This window comes from Staurois parvus, unplaced genomic scaffold (assembly GCF_062004578.1).
Source record: "Staurois parvus isolate SC_StPar_1 unplaced genomic scaffold, SC_StPar_1.0 ptg000022l, whole genome shotgun sequence".
Lineage (NCBI taxonomy): Eukaryota > Metazoa > Chordata > Amphibia > Anura > Ranidae > Staurois > Staurois parvus.
Genome location: NW_028317818.1, coordinates 3393778 through 3410322, shown reverse-complemented (window position 1 = coordinate 3410322; position 16545 = coordinate 3393778). Strand labels below are relative to the sequence as shown.

At 41.7% G+C, this 16545-nt stretch overlaps 1 protein-coding gene across 2 annotated transcripts in view; it reads left to right on the top strand.

The window, feature by feature from the left end:
* GTF3C1 (general transcription factor IIIC subunit 1) overlaps positions 1-16545 on the top strand; it is a 199708-nt gene that overhangs the window by 145227 nt on the left and 37936 nt on the right. For both annotated transcript variants that reach the window (XM_089691990.1, XM_089691993.1), the window contains 3 exons: positions 1027-1139; positions 10496-10558; positions 12340-12433. In XM_089691990.1, the coding sequence (XP_089548116.1) occupies positions 1027-1139; positions 10496-10558; positions 12340-12433 (270 nt within the window). The remainder of the gene's footprint in view (positions 1-1026; positions 1140-10495; positions 10559-12339; positions 12434-16545) is intronic.

Genomic DNA, 16545 nt, shown 5'->3' with positions numbered 1-16545 from the left:
GCTGCAGAAAAACAAACCAGTTCTTATTCCAGATGTGCAGTCTGTGGAGGAAAAGCAACTTTCTTTAGTTGACATGTATCCCAGAGTTCATGCTGTTAGCTAATGATGAGCCATCGTCCTCTGTGCAAAGTACAGCTTACTTGCTAAGCTTTCGAACAAGCTGTAATTGGATATACGTTTGATTCTAAAGCTGCACCTACTGGCTGAAAAAGAGAATGCAATATGTTATTATGCTATAGTAGTTCATATTTACCTGATTTAAAGTGGTTGTAAACCCTTACATATACCCAGTGACGTGACTGGCTTCAGGTGATACACAAAAATGAAACAAACCCTCCTACATAAGTTGTGCCTGTCTATCTGCGGGTCTTCTCTTCTCTAAAGCCATTCTGAGTGCTGAATTTATAAAGCTTGTCTGAGAGTTCAGAAAAAAGGGGGCAGAGAGCTGAAGTTACACTCTGCAGAGCTCAGTGAGGAGAGTGCTGAGAGCTGATTGGAGGGAAGAGGCACACCCTCCCCCACACAGCTCACAGAAACAGAGTGGAGTCTGTCAATCTGCTGGAGATCTCTCCCGTCACCTTTTTTCTCTTGGTGTCAGGAAAACTTGTCAGAAATGATTCGCGCTGATAGCAGAGGAAGGAAGCAGCAGACAGAAGTGATATTTAGTTCTCTTAATTTAGACAAGTAAACACTATAGAGGGATATGCTTTGTTAATATTTCATGTCTGCGGTTTACAGCCACTTTAGAAAGGATACTTTTTAGTTTGAAAGAAACACGATCACCTTAGCCATGCAAAGCAAACATACCATATTGCTGAGACACTGTCACTTTGCCCTACATAAGCAAGGTAACATGTCTCATTAAGTATTTCTTTTTCTTATCCTGTTCTTAAAAGAAATACATTATGTTCAAAACCATTACACAGTCTTTTCCTTATATATTTTTGGTGGTTGATTCAATCAATTGATAAATAGATGTATTGAAAGATACAATTCTGTAACTATTCTTTTTTTTTTTTCTCTAAGATTTGCGCTGCAGAGTTCAAAGAATTTGTAGAACGACTGAAAGTGAAGTTCAGCACAAAGATGGATGATCCAGTATATGAGATTCCAGAAACTGTGGAGGAGCTCTTCAATAGGTAGCAACAGAACTGGCAGATTATGTAGACAATGTGGATGAGATCCCAGTCTGAACCCACCTGAGTAAGCCTACCTCTATACAAAGCCAATCATAAGTGCGGGAAAATTCCCTATCCAGAGCAGCATGTATACAAGATTATTTATGCCTGTGGCGAGGAATGCCTTGGCTGCTTATGATTGGCTCGGTATGGTGATGGCTTCCTGGTAGGGTCCGAACCACCTGAGTTCATCCCTAGTAGTCACCTTTCAGAGTTTTTCTGCTGGTTGGATATTTGTTTGCTTCTTTTTCCTTTTTCAATCAATCCATCTCACTGCATAACACCTTCCCGCCTGGCCTATAGCAGATTGATGGCCGGGCGGGACACTCAACGTTGTGACTGGGCGTCATATGACGTCCTGTCAAAACGAGCCACTCATGCGGCCGTGGGGCCGCGCTGCGGCACGATCTGTCACCGGCTGTGTCCACAGGACACAGCCGATGACATATTACTACACCGGCCCATTGCCAGTGTCATGTGACCACTGTGACCAATCAAAGCAGATCACATGTCATTTCTATACAAAGGATGGCTTCCTGTCATGCCATCCATTGTACACAATTATGTTGTTAGCTGTGACTGGTCAAGGCAGTCAGATGATACAGACAGGGCCAATCACAGCCCATCTGTATCATGTGATCAGCTTTGCCCAATCACAACAAAAGACTGAATGAATCAGTTTCATTCAGTAACAATGATTGCAAATATCAATGAAATACATTGGTATTAGCAATCATAATGTGTTAAAAAAAAATCATGATCACTTGCCTAGAGTAGTTCAATGTTACTATGGTAACATTGTGTTGCTTTGGTCACAGTGTGCAGAAAAATAAAATAGTAAAAAAAAAATAATAGAAACATTTGAAAAAAATACAAATTCAATTATTATTTTTATTTCACCAAAGAAATGTAGCAGAATACATTTTGACCTAAATTTATGAAGAAATATTATTTATTTGCAAAATTTTATAACAGAAAAGAAGAAAAGTGTTTTTTTTTTCAAAAGTTTCAGATGTTTTATTTAGGAAAAAAAAACTCAGTGGTGATTAAATACCACCAAAAGAAAGCTCTATTTGTGTGAAAATTTTTTAAAAAATTTCATATGGGTACAGTGTTTCATGACCGTGCAATTGTCATTCAAAGTGCAACAGTGCTGAAAGCTGAAAATTGGCCTGGGCAGGAAGGGGGTATAAGTGCCTGGTATTGAAGTGGTTAAAGATGAATGCTAAAAATGAGTAAGTTTTCTACTGGAAAAAAAAATGAGTAAGCTGATATGCAGAGTACCTGTTGGCTTATCACTGAATATACTATAGTGGAGGAGGGCAAGTCGCTGCTCATTTGTTGTATAGCCAGAGAGTGAGTGGAAAAGAAGTGATAAAGACAGCAAAGCTTTTTTTTTTCTTTACACTCGTTTGCATGTGTTAATGCACATTTGCAGTGAGTTTGTTCACGCCTCCATGTGTATCAATGTGGAAAAATGTAACATGCTGTACTTTTTTTTTTAAAACACCCACAAAGCACTGCAATAGTATAAACAAGGCTCACTGGAATACATAATTTTTTTAAATATGCATTTGTACTGCATTTTTTGCTTCATTTAAAATGCATCTGACTGTATCTGGTGCAAATTAGCCCTAAGTCTCTAAGTATGAAAGTCTGCGCGTGTGATCACACTCTGAACAATAGTCATCAATAGAAGGTAGAACAGACTGCAAACCGAAGCTTTTATCCTACAGTACAGGACACAGAAACGTAGCCGTAGACAAAGGGTTATATGTGGCTACCTTCAGGTGATTGGACACTAGCAAAGCTTTCCTGGGAATGTCCCTCATGTAACACCACCCACTCCGTGGGACTCCAGTTTTTTGCTAGCGTTCTTAGGTGAGTGACCTCTTCTCTGGAGAAGTTTCTATACCATTCCTTTTTGGATTTTTTTCTTCACTACTTCAACTGACACATCTAGCAAAATCCAACTGTTTATTGCTTCAGGGTTCACCTGCAGTTTCCAGATTGGTTGCCCCTGATGTACGTCTTGGAAGCCTTACCCAGGGCCAACCTGTAATTTTTCTCTTTGGGGACTAGATTCTGCATTCAGCACTTACCTTGGCACATGGTGCAACAAGTGTGGTTATACCGCAGAGTGCTATACAGGTCCCAGGACCATAGTCCATTCCTAAGACACCCAAACCCTGAAGACACCTTCATGGGTATGCCCACCGTGATGTTTGCAGTTTGGTACCCTCTAGGAACATGTGTGAATAAGGTAAAACAGAGTTTTCCTGTAACTGTGATTGTGTCCTGTTTTTTACATGTTTCTTCACTTAGTGTGTTTACCCATCTCCCTCTGTAAATGACCCTACTACACTAGCAGAAGGTAACGTTTATCTTTTTTGAATTTGGTGGATTTTTCACACACAACATTGCTGTTTCGGTTCCGACGTAGTTGCAAAAGCATTCCAGATGCTGCGCTTCCACCTGACATTTCCACCAAAAATGCAAGAAGCGCATCTGCTCCTGATTACAAGAGAAGCAAGGCATTGGTCAGCTCTGGTCTTGTAGCGACTCCTTTCCTGAGCATGAATATATCCTCTCATTGCACATCCATGTCGTTAGCATACCACAGGAGATCCTCTAACTTAGCAATGGTGGAGACTAGACCCAAAGAAACACAGAAAAAAGGGCCTAATAGCAATACAGACCACACTGAGGAAAACCAGCAAAATGCTTGGGGCAATAGCTGGTCCCCTGCACCAGAGCAAGGTCTCATATTTACATAACTCCCTTCCTGCAATTCTATCTCCCTCTCAGAAAAGCAGCAAGCAGCCTGTCTGACAAATATTTTGTGTACTGTACACTGAAGATGTATTTATATTTGGTTCATCATTTGGCAGGTTGTTCTTAATAATCATTGTCGTATACATTCATTTTTGAAATTTTTGGCGTGTTATTGATCCAAAGATTTTTTAACATATAATTGTTTGGTGTGAATCTGTTATACTGGCGCTCTCCTGCATCTCTGTTTTAAATTTATTTGGTGAGACTTTGAGGTTTTTATATAATTTTTTTCTTCATTTTTACTTTCTGCATTTTTTAGACACAAACTAAGACTTCATGCTATATGATATCTACTGTGAGCTCACTTATCAATGCAGTGCATACTAGCCGTTGTCTAGCAGCCCCAGGATCTCTTCAGCCTAAGCAGTTTTTTGTGGGCACCAAATGACTGGTGAAATATAAAGACTTTTTTCCTCTGCACACACAGTTTGACTGTTCTTTGCATGAGGATTGACCAAATCCTGAAAAGGAATTTATGAGAAAATGGTCTGTCTCAGTAGTGGATTTTGCCATTTCTGTTCTCAACAAGCATGTCAGCGTTTGTTGAAAATGTTTCCTCTTTAAGGATTCAGATGACAGGTGTTTTGAAAGCTTATTGAAGGTATTCTTTGCTTTTGCTGGTCCTACCTTGCAACCAGCCACTGCAGCTATATCTGTTTGTCAGACTGTAGGTAACTGGACTAGGAAAATAAGAACATGATTCTGTTTTTGAAAACCCTGTTCTGATGATTTGCAACTCGTGCCCTCTGTGCTGCGATTTTATGTTGATGCCCTGGAAAATGTAATCTGTCAGGTCTGTAGGATGACACTGCTCTCTATGCACAGGCACAGAATTATGTGGTTAAAGGCTTGGTCTGCCTAGCCTGCTTGTAAATAGCGTCTTTTATGCATGCCTTTCAGTGGCGTATGACTGTTGGGTGAATCCCTTATTAAATTTTATCAGGGAAGTTACTGGGGATGCTACTTACAGCTACTGCCTCTTCTCACTGAGAGGGGGGGGGCTTTCATTACTTCCAGGCGGTCTTCTTTAAGGCAGCTCATGCATAAATCCTTTTTTCTTTTTTTTTTCTTTTTTTCCAACCAACCAATGGGTTGAACAAAAAAACTGACACCATTCCCCCATCCACACATTCAAGGTGGATGGGGGTAACTTTCCCACTGAGCTATTGTATTCTAACAGTGGGGAGATTTCCCCACCATCAGAATACACTGATCAGTGCTGCCAGCTGTAGGCGGCATCGAGCGGTAAGAATCTAACAGGGCGGCCTGTACATGGATCAAAATTCAGCTGGTCTCTGCTGGACCGGCTGAAATTTCTATCCAGCTATGGCCGACTTAAGTGAAAGGCAAGTCCATCCTTTCGTCACAAGTCTTGAACCCAAAACCCTCCAGGCCTACCCAGTATTTCTCTTTACAATGATGAGACACTTTCACTCTCCAGAGTGTAGAGTGTCTATTGGCCTTCGTGTCAGTCTGGGATCAAAGATGTTCTAGACCTCTGGGTCCAATCTTTTGTTTTCAGGGGCTGCTAAATAGAATTTCTATCCCTGTCCCCTCGATTCCTACCCTCCAATTTCCCAGCTTTATCTCAAAGACAGGCAGACCTGGTAATCCCATTCCTGTGGTAAAAATCTTCAAATGTATTTATTTTTTTGTATTCAAACCTGTTCACACTCCCAAAACTGTACGTGGGCATTCTACCCGTTTTGGACTTAAAAGTCTCTGAACAGATGTTTGCATGTCCCCAAAGTTCGCATGGAGTCTGCAAGATCTGTCATTTCTTCTATCAGAAAAAGGGAATTACTGGCATCGATGGACATTCAAGATATCTTGACATTTCCACATGCCCAGCACTATCTACATTTTGCTGTGGGAGACCAACACTTTCAATTTATCGCCCTCTTTTCAGGCTTTCTTCCACACCAAGAGTCCTCTCAAATGTGTGTGGAAATTACCTGAGATTCTTTAAAGCCATGTTAAATCCAAAAGCAAATATTCTATTGAATTGTACTAATTCTTAGATGTGATGGCTGTATTAGTTTCCTTTTTTGGATTTCTTTCTTCTGTTTTCGTCTGGTGATTCAACCAGAAACTCTGCTGTTTTTCAGAAGTTCAAGCTCTCCAGCAGATTGTTTTAGCTTACATGGATGGAAACATCCATTTACCACTGACAGGGGTAATTAAAATGATCAGCTTTTATTTATTCATGTAAAACCTTTATATAAAAAAGAAAAAAAAAACAGTTTGCTGTTACTGAGTGTAAAGTGTTAGCTGGGGCTTCAATTTTTTATTTTTATTCAAATCTGCTAATACATTTAACCCTCCCATCCCCCCAGACTAATGATGCTCCTGTGCTCATTCATCCGAAGTGGTGCTTGCTTGTAACTATTGATGCACTTTACAGAGATAGAGCTGTGGCAGTGTCCTGCAAGTACTGACCCTGTCTCTGTTACCACCTTCAGCATGGTCTTTACATTACATGTTTGGCTGATTCAGGTGGTAGCTTTGTCTTCCTTCTTTTTTTTCCCTTTAGGGGCTGCAGAGCAGGGGCTAGCAGTCGCAGCCATCCTCACATTTTTTTGTGGTTTTCAGGCTCTCTCCTTTCTCAGGCAGGAAAGAGTTATTCTTGGCCATGATGTCATGGTTTGGAGCAACACAGTACTATCCCTGCACATTTAGGAAGTTTGTATGTATGTTATCTGCTTGCTCACAGAGAGAAGAGGATGTGAGTACCTGGCTCATGCCCACAGGATCACATTAGTGAGTCTGACTACCACCCACCTTGTGTGTTTGGGCCTAGTTTTGTATCCTGTGTACCCTGGTGTGAAGATCCCTATGACTTTGTTAGGGCCTGCTCAGTTCTATATTTGCTAGCATGCCTGGTTTGGATATAAATTGGGTTCCTCAGGACAAAAGGGCAGGGGGTTGGACATGCCCTGCGAGGTGTGGCTTTCTGCTAAAGGGGGCCATTGCATAGTTGTGGTCTTTTTTGGATGGATTTTTTATATGTTTGGTGCCACAGGTTCTCAACAGATGTCGATTCCTGTTCTAATCTTCATCTGTTAGGGGGGAGACCTGAATGGCTTTCTTCTGAGTGAGCAGACTGCACAGAATCTGGAGTCTGTTATGTCCTTACTGTGCATGCATGGAAAGTGGCTGGTGGTATTTGCTATCTGCAGTATTACCCCTTTGCCCTGACACTTCACCAGACTGTCTGGGTGTAATTACTGATTTTCGCTCCTAGAATGTTTCATCTGCCCAAGGAAAACTGTTACGTTTGTGGTCCTAGGAAGAAATGGGAAGGCCTGAAAAGAAAAAGAAAAGTTTTCAAAGCTATAGTTGGGCGATTGTTGGGATACATTAGATAATAGTTTCTGTCCTCCTCTAAGGCCTTAATTGACAGGTAAGACGGTGAATTTGTCTGACAAATTAGCTTAACTTTTTAACCTTTAAATGATTCCTATTAATGTTTTCCACCATCACAGCATAATGTTTGCCTATAGTCTGGCAGTAAATTGTTTTTTATTTTTCTCCTCTCAGTAAAATGGTGAGACCAACATCTAGAATTTGGAAACATTTCCACAGTGCAATTTCTGCTGAGAACAAAGCTGCAATGTACAAATATTGTGAGAAGAAATATTATTTTCCAAATGCTACAAGGATGACAAAACATGCCCTTGCATGCCAGAGGTGCCCTAAAGGCATTAAAATTAATTTATGGAATGAAATGATAAGGACTATTATGAAAGTGCAAGTAGCGTTTACCTCCAGAGTCCTCATTCCAGAACCACTTTCTTCTGCTTCTGGATCATCACAAAGTGTTTCTCCACCAGCAGCATCTTCAAGTGAAGAAGTGTTGCAAACCATTACCTCCCAAAAATACACAATACCTTCATTTATAGATAAAATGACACCTGAAAATCAGGAGAACATTGATCAAGCTCATGCAAAAGCAATATATGCTTCTGAATCAGCATTGTCAATAACTGAAAATGGATATTGACAAGAAGCTTTGCAATTATTCTGATAGAAGGGTGGGAGTGGGGGGTTACTTGTTCTCACGTATAGGGAAAATTTTCTTAATATATACAGATCTTATTCCATTTGTAATAAAAAATAAAATGTTAAAAAGCAAGTTTAGTTTTCAAGCATGTTATTTTTATATACACTTCATTTCACATTCCCAGTGTAACAATATTACTTTCAATGTGTAAACCTACTTCATACTGAATTTCATTTAACATTTTCTAAAAATTTTAATTTTTTTTCAGGAAAAAAAACTAAAATTGTTTTTTCCCATGGCTTCAAACTTTCCGGAAATTTTGCATCTCTAGTCCTAGGTTAGTTGGCATTGTAGCCATTCTCGGGTGTCTTTAGGCTCTACCTAAAGTTTCTGGGATCTTTGTAGCCTTGTGTTCTGTAGGGTTCTCCACCATCTAGTTTTGCTATTCAGAGTGGTTTCACCAAACTGTTGTTCAAGTGCAAGCAGTGAAAGTAATGTTCCTTCTTTCTTGTGTCGATCACCTTTATTCAGCATCTGGCCTTGTCAGTTCTGTTAGGCTTGCTACTTGGTCCTTAGTTCTCACCATTCCACTCTTCACCGGTGGATATCCCAGCTTCTTGGATGCAGCTTTAGTGGGCAGCCCCTAAAGTTCTTGTTTTTTTGTGTGTGTTCTCTCCCTGATTATTTTTAATTTTTTTATGGGATTTCCCATCCTCCTTGGGGGCACTGCTTTTGGTTGTCCCATGGTCAACACACTGTTCCTGTGCCACTAGAGTAGACTGGATTTTTGTAGATAATATAAAATCTCCTCCTCGGGAGTCCATTGAGAGGCACAGAATATTCTCTTCTCTTTTATAATTCTGTCGGGGCACAGCACTAAAAGTGATGATGCTTGCACCCGATTTCTGAAACTCAAAAACAGGTACATGAATTCATGAACTTTCATGTACCTATCAAAGGCACGTTGGTGCCTGCATTGAAGTTAGAGTGTACATACTGGACTTTCCTTTCTCGGTGCACAACCACCTCACCTTCCCTCCCCAGCCACTATGCTGGTCACACTGACAGGCCCATGGTCAAGGAGTTTTGTACTTGGGTGGGCAGAGCCTGATGGGGAACCCTAAAACTAGTTCCCTATCAGGTACGCTTTACTTTTGATTGACAGCACAGTAGGCAGATCCATAGCTGCTGTTTAGTCCAAGAGTGGGTTTGGAATCTGCCCCTTGGTGTGCAATATCATTCAAAGGCAAGGTGAACTTGATGGGGAACTAGTCTAAGATTTCCCCATCAGGCTGTGCCCTTCCAAAAGCTGTAGCGGCCCTAAATATGATGTGTCAGGTGGGAGGAGCCAGGTAGAGGAGGCTAGTTGACAATTGGTTACCCCTTGCCTGTGATTGATAATAGTGAGAGGTTTCCAAAGCCACAACAGAAGTAAATAGTTTCCATGAAACCCACCCACTGCTATCCACTGTCAATCACAGGCAAGGCAGACCTGATGGGGAGCTAGTTGCTCAGTTTCCCATCAGGCTCAACCCACTGTCAGTTCTGTGTGACCTGCATAGTGGATTCAAGAATGTGGACGGCCTTCGTCCTTGCAACCAATGAAGTAAACGTATCCCCTCCATTGCACGCCACCTTTGAGTTGGTCTTAAATACCACTAGTTTGTTTATCTGCACAGAATCTGCAGCAATATTGACATATTCTAAAAGCGGTGGTAGTAAGAACTACCTGAATATGGCGTACTTGTATCGAAACTGACACAAGGCTTTCACAAATTAGGCGCAGGCCATGTTAAAGGGGCCATACCCCCAGATTTATTGAATTCCCCTTTGTAAGTATTTTAATTTCATGAGAAAGTTTTCTATAGTTTATCTATATAATCTATAATGGCACTTAGATGTGGTGAAACTCGTTCGGTGTGTGAGCCACAACTTCTGTTACCTATAGCCAAAAGAAGAGTGGGAATTTAAATACAGCTTTTGAAATTTTGCAGAATCTGTTGTATACACAAATAAAATCATTAGCCAAAAATGAAAGAATGAAGGACAGTATTACAGACTGGCTGTTGTTGGAAATTGAGGAATCTTTTTTTTCAAGAACTTTTTTTAAATGTTTGCTTAAATTGACTGTTAGGATATCTAATCCATTGCAGTGTTCAAATTAGGGTTTCCTCTGCCTTTTACACTATTTGAGAAAAAGATTCATCCCTAGTGTTGTCATGACTGTCATAGCAGTGCTCCAAGCTAAAGAAGTGTTTTTTCTGTCACTCCAGAGTGCTTAATAGGAATATTCTTATGAATATTTTATTATGCTGGAATGTTCATTCATTCAAGACTAGGAAATGGGGTGGATCTTCCTGCAGAGATCATGAATAGCAGTGAATATGCCACAGATATGAGCAGAAAAATGATGAACTTTGACTTTTGATTTTTACAGCCTCAGACTTCTTATTACTCTATCTTTTACTGTATTTATTAGGTTTCGTGTTCTGGCAGTTGGAGACGAGTCCATCCAAGAAAATGCATTAGAATGTCTTAACAGGTATTCTATTATATAAGTAAATGTACTGTATTTCTTTAACATATTGAACAAAGCCAACTTGAAATTTTGGTTGCTGCATTTTTTTAGCGATCAGCTATTATTAATGATTTACATAATTTAAAAACTTGTATTGTAAGTGTATTAAATGATGTTAAGCATCATCCGTTTTTTTTTCTTTAAAAAAAACCCCCATAATTTAATAACAGATGCAATTTTGTTTAAAGTGGAACTTCGCTCTCTCAATTAACATTCACTATGTTTAATCACTATGCTGCTAGATAGGAAATAGATAGGAATGTATATCATATTTACTTGTTTGAAACTATTTTTTTTACATTTCTTCAGTTACTTCCTGGTTTCTTGCCTAGGCAAATGATGTCATACATCCCAGGAGTCTTATGGAAGGGAGGAGGGGTTTTCTCAGTTAAGCACACCCTCTTGCTTGTATGCCTGGGTAAATGGATTCCAGGAAGTAAATGCTACAAGAATTATCAGCCCTTGCTCAAGATGGCCATGGCCAGAAATGCTAGGGGTTGTTTTTCAAAGTTATTTCTCAGCAAAATAAAGCATAGATACATGGATGGATGGCTGAGTTTGCTTTTAATATTAAAAATTAAATAGCATTTTTGATTTGTGGTGTTTAGATGCGGTGTATTTCTGCTTTAATAAGCAGCTCTACAAAGTGATGTAATAGTATGCTTTATGAGATGTTGGCGATTTGTGATGCATAGCCTGTAGAACTTAGAGGCTGTCGGCAAGGGCCACAGTGTGCAGCAGGGGAAGCAGGTACTCGACATGGGGTAAGTATGCATGTTAACCTTTAACTGGAGATTTTTTGTTTGAGTGACCCTCTGGTAACAGGGTTATTTCTGGGAGCTCAACATTTGTATTTTTCAGCTCACTGTATTGAGAGGTGTGCTCTTCCCTAATGCTGGGCCATTTGAATTTTGGCGAAGTTTTATCAGTAGGTGACCCTGTCGTTATGCTCCCGCCTGACAGCCTTTGATTGAAAAATTGAAAGAAACTGACCAAAAATTGTTGGCAAGGCCGGCTGTCAGGAAAACAAAAATAGCTACAGTTAGAGATTTGACCACCTGTGACATACAGTACAGGAGGAACCTGTCACATGGTTTTCTTCCAGCCCACAAGCTGAATGAAAACAAAATGTATATAAGAATGGCTTACACCAGTCCTCCTTGTGATGTGGTCAGTCTGGGTCTCTGCCTCCAAAAATACAGACCTTAAGCATAGTGAATGTGAACAATTGAGAGTGAAGCTGAAGGCAGACATGACTAGAGAGATCATTTTCCAGGAACCTGATAATTTTTTTCAGGACACAAATCTAGATGTGGCCTCAGTGTAAAGGGTTTGGTTGCACGCTTTTGTAACAATGGCTTCATGAAAGAATATTATCAGCCATTATATTTGCTACTCCAGTTATATAGCCAATAAATAGAGCAGAGGGCATGCTATTGGTTTACAAGGTTTTGCACGAGTACTTCATATTATATAACATGTCAAAGAGCACAGGGCAATTAGCTTAATGTATGGTTGAAATACATACAGTATGTTTTCCAATTGTGCATTTAGCTGTCTGCCTGGAGTTTTAGAGTTTTACTTTATCTATTAAAGTACCCCTTTGTACATTTTCTTTTCTATATATTTTTATATTTCATAATAATTGGCTCATTTTATATTCATATTTTATTATATTATTTCATAGCTGTTTCTGACCAATTTGTTTACTTGTTCCATATTTAAACCCTTCTATAAATATGCAGTGTTGAAGACATCCATGTTCTAGTGCTGCAGAACCTTATCTTGAGTACACTGGCACTTTCTGATATGCAGATGAAATCATGTCGATCTTTGCAAGTAAGTGAAATATTGTGTTTACAGAACAAAACTGTTGGAGTTAGATTGAGTTGTGGGTTTCAAAAGGTTTTTAATGATGTGTTCAGCCTCTGAAGGCAATTAGCAGAGAGTGACTAAGGCTACGGTTGCACTAGCTTTGTCAGCAGCTGTCAGACAGGCGTTTGGGAAGCGTTTTTAACGATTCTCAAACGACTATGAAAATTGTGCACATGGCAGCACACACTGCTGTTCACACTGAAGCGTTCGTGTCGCAGCAAAACTGACGCTTCATGTCCAGTCAGGAGGTGTTGAAGCCTCCCATTCAAGTCTATGGTGCTGCTCTGCAAACGCCTGACAGGCGTTTGCGGTGCGGTTGCGAGGTGGTTGCAGAGTGTTAATACCATTTAACTTCATTATAACCGCTTGTGGTGTGGTTTTAACGCTCGGCAAACTCCTATCAACCTCAGAACTATCAGCCTCAAAACCGTGCATAGGGCGTTTGGGGAGCGTTGAGGAGCATTAATGGACCTTTTAGCAGTAAGTTACTGACATGTCACAATATACAGCAAGGGAGATGAGCTTGGGGTTCAGACCAAACCTATGTTCAGTCTGAAATGAATGCGTTTGGGTCAAATAGCCAAACTAAATGGGGTGTTTGACCATGCCAAACCTCTGAAGGATTTAGTAGCATTATTATATTTGCTAAATGTGACAGTTTCTCTCTCAGGCTGGTTGTTATGGAGGCTGACACATAGAAAAAGAGTGTGGGCTCTGCGCTAAATTTATATGAGACCCTTTAGGGTTTGGATTTTAATGGGACTCCATGGAAAAAAAAAGCTCCTGGGCCCTGCAGCAGAATGTAAACAAGGAAGTAGGATGTCCCAGATAAACAGCTGCGCAAATCTCGTGTGACCAAAAAAAACCCTGCAACTGCCATAATTTTATTCTTCAGGGTCTCTTCTTTTTCAGAAAATACTGTATATAATTGTTTGAGGGTATAAAGTAGGGGTCTCCACATTCAAACAAAGGGCTAGTTTACTATCCTTTAGATTTTAAGAGGGCCAGATTTTGGCCAGTGGGGGTAGAAAATGTCCCAGGCCCAGAATCGGTATGAATAAACATTGCTTCTGGGTGGGTGGTCTGTAGGATGAGGAATAGTGCCCCACCATTGGTATTGGTGTGAGGAATAGTGCCCCACCATTGGTATTGGTTGGAGTTGGTGGGAGGAATGGTGCCCCACCATTAATATTGGTGGGAAGAATAGTGCCCGACCATTGGTATCGGTGGGAGGAATAGTGCCCGACCATTGGTATCGGTGGGAGGAATAGTGCCCCACCATTGGTATAGGTGGGAGGAATATTATTATTATTATTATTATTATACAGTATATAGCGCCAAAAGGTTTGCTTACCGCTGTACATTATAGTGGAGGACAGAACATGAGACAATATAGTAACAAAACTGTACACAAGGAGTTCGAGGGCCCTGCTCTTTCGAGCTTACAATCTAGGAGGGAGGGGATAGTGGTACAGGAGGAAGTGGCTGTGGGGGATGGAGTGGTAGGAGGAGTGGAGGAGATCGGCTGTTAAGTGAGGGTGGGGTAGGCTTCCCTGAAGAGATGGGTTTTCAGGGTGCGCCTAAAGGTGAGTAGGGTAGGTGACAGTCTGATGGATTGGGGTAGTGAGTTCCAGAGGATGGGGGAAGTCCTAGAGAAGTCCTGCAGTCGGGCGAGAGAGGAGGAGACCAGGGAGCTAGAAAGTAGGAGGTCTTGTGAGGAGCGAAGAGTACGGGTTAGGCGGTATTTGGGTATCAGGTCGGTGAGGTAGTTAGGGGCAGCGTTATGAATGGCTTTGTATGTCAGTGTTAGTATTTTGAATTTAATGCGTTGGGCAATCGGAAGCTAGTGGAGGGAATGACAGAGGGGGGTGACAGAAGCGGAGCGGTTGGTAAGGTGGATGAGTCTGGCCGCAGAGTTCAGGATAGACTGAAGTGGGGATAGCCTGTGTTGGGGTAGGCCGGTGAGAAGGGAGTTGCAGTAGTCCAGGCGTGAGATAATAAGGGAGTGAATGAGTTGTTTAGTAGTGTCTTTGGTTAGGAACGAACGTATTTTGGAGATGTTGCGGAGGTGGAGCCTGCATGAGTTTGCCAACGATTGGACATGGGGTTGGAAGGACAGGTTTGAGTCTAGAGTGACACCTAGGACTTTAGCTTTCGAGGTGGGACTGATGGTGGCGTTGTTGGTCGTGATGGAGAGGATGGGGGACGCGGGCTGGGGGGAAAATTAGGAGCTCGGTTTTGGAAAAGTTCAAATTGAGGAAATGGAGCGACATCCAGTCTGATATGTCGTTCAGTAGGTGGGCGATACGGGCGGAGACTGAAAGGGTGAGGTGAGGGGTGGAGAGGTAAATTTGCGTGTCATCGGCGTAGAGGTGATAGTTGAAGCCGTGGGAGTGTATCAGTTTGCCGAGAGAGGAGGTGTAGATGGAGAATAGAAGGGGCCCGAGGACAGAGCCTTGGGGGACCCCAACAGAGAGGGGGAGGTGGTAGTGTTATAGGTAACGCTGAAGGAGCGTTGGGATAGATAGGAAGAGAGCCAGGAGAGAGCGGAGTCTCTGATGCCAAGGGAGTGTAGTTTATTAAGGAGGAGGGGGTGGTCAACTGTGTCGAAGGCCGCGGAGAGGTCGAGGAGTAGGAGGACTGAGTAGTGGCCATTAGCTTTGGCGGTTAGCAGGTCATTAGTGATTTTGAGTAGGGCGGTTTCGGTGGAGTGTAGGGGATGGAAGCCAGACTGTAGTGGATCGAGGAGGTTGTTGTCAGTGAGGTGGGAGCTTAGGCGATTGTAGACTAAGCTGGTATACAAGATAGCGAGCGCTCTCTAACAATGTCAGCAGCTAGAACACTATAGGCAACCACAGTGCCTCAGAAATATATCAATATGACCTTAAAACAATAAAGTGCAGCGCTTAACCAGGTGAGGAAGACAATAAGTAAGTAACCACAGTGAGTGCTTAACCAAGTAAAAAAGTCAATGTGTAGGTATCCGCAGTAAATCACTGCATGGATGCGAATTCCCACGGCCTCCACTCTGTCAAAATAGTAGAAGTGCGCACTCACCGGAAACGCATAGGATATGCGCATGTGTGATTATGCATCACAGGCAATGGGAACATCAGAGGTTAGGCAGCCAGGCATCTCCCTCATGGTGGGTCATCACAGACTCTTTGATAAGGTCCAGGGGTCCCCTTAAGGTCAGCCAGGTGTAGTAAAGGAATCTCCTCTCAGGATGGCAAAAGTGTTTTCACTGTGGGAATGAAAGCTCCAATAGGAGCCCCAGAGACAGATGCCAGAAATAGTGTAGTATGTCCAAAAATCAGTGCTTTATTGAAAAAGGTAACAGGGCAGTAACAGGGCAGTATGCATGTAAATCATATATAAACATAGATATGCAGCAGTACTGACCCTTGATAGTGATGACCGCCGGGCCTCCTCGTGGCTCCGGCGGTGGAATGACGTCATGCTCTGCACAGCTCCTCCTAAGGCCTTTCGTGCTACAGGCACATCATCAGAGGGGAGGCTGTACAGGAGCGTGACCGACGTCAGTGTTAAAATAGGAAAAACGGCACATGCGCAGTTAGCCGCGGCCATTTTCCCGGAGAAAGCATCTACTGCGCATGCGCGAGCACGGCAGCGCCATTTTGCCGTGGATCCGCGATCGTACAGAAAGCAAGGGGGAGACACAGAAGTCTCATAACACAGGATCCCAGTGCCGTATGCTAGTTATGCCGCAGACCCCAGGGACTCTATGTCAGATATTATTACCCTTAAGACAGTGACAGTGAAACTAAAGTAGCAGTACCTGTGCGCATGATGTATGGGGTACAGAAATCCCCTTCAGTGATTGGCATAAGATTGCAATAACGGACCACGGCAAGATGAAGAACAACATAATGAATATAATGAATGAAATCATACTAAGACTTATATAAAAGCAATGGAGATAAAAACAAGGTATAAGATCTGGGCAGTGAATAACATAATTAGTGATATACTGCCCAATCAAACCGGGGTAAATGTAATAATTATATACATTACAAATAATCATGATAAGTGTATATAAAACAAATAGGGAATAA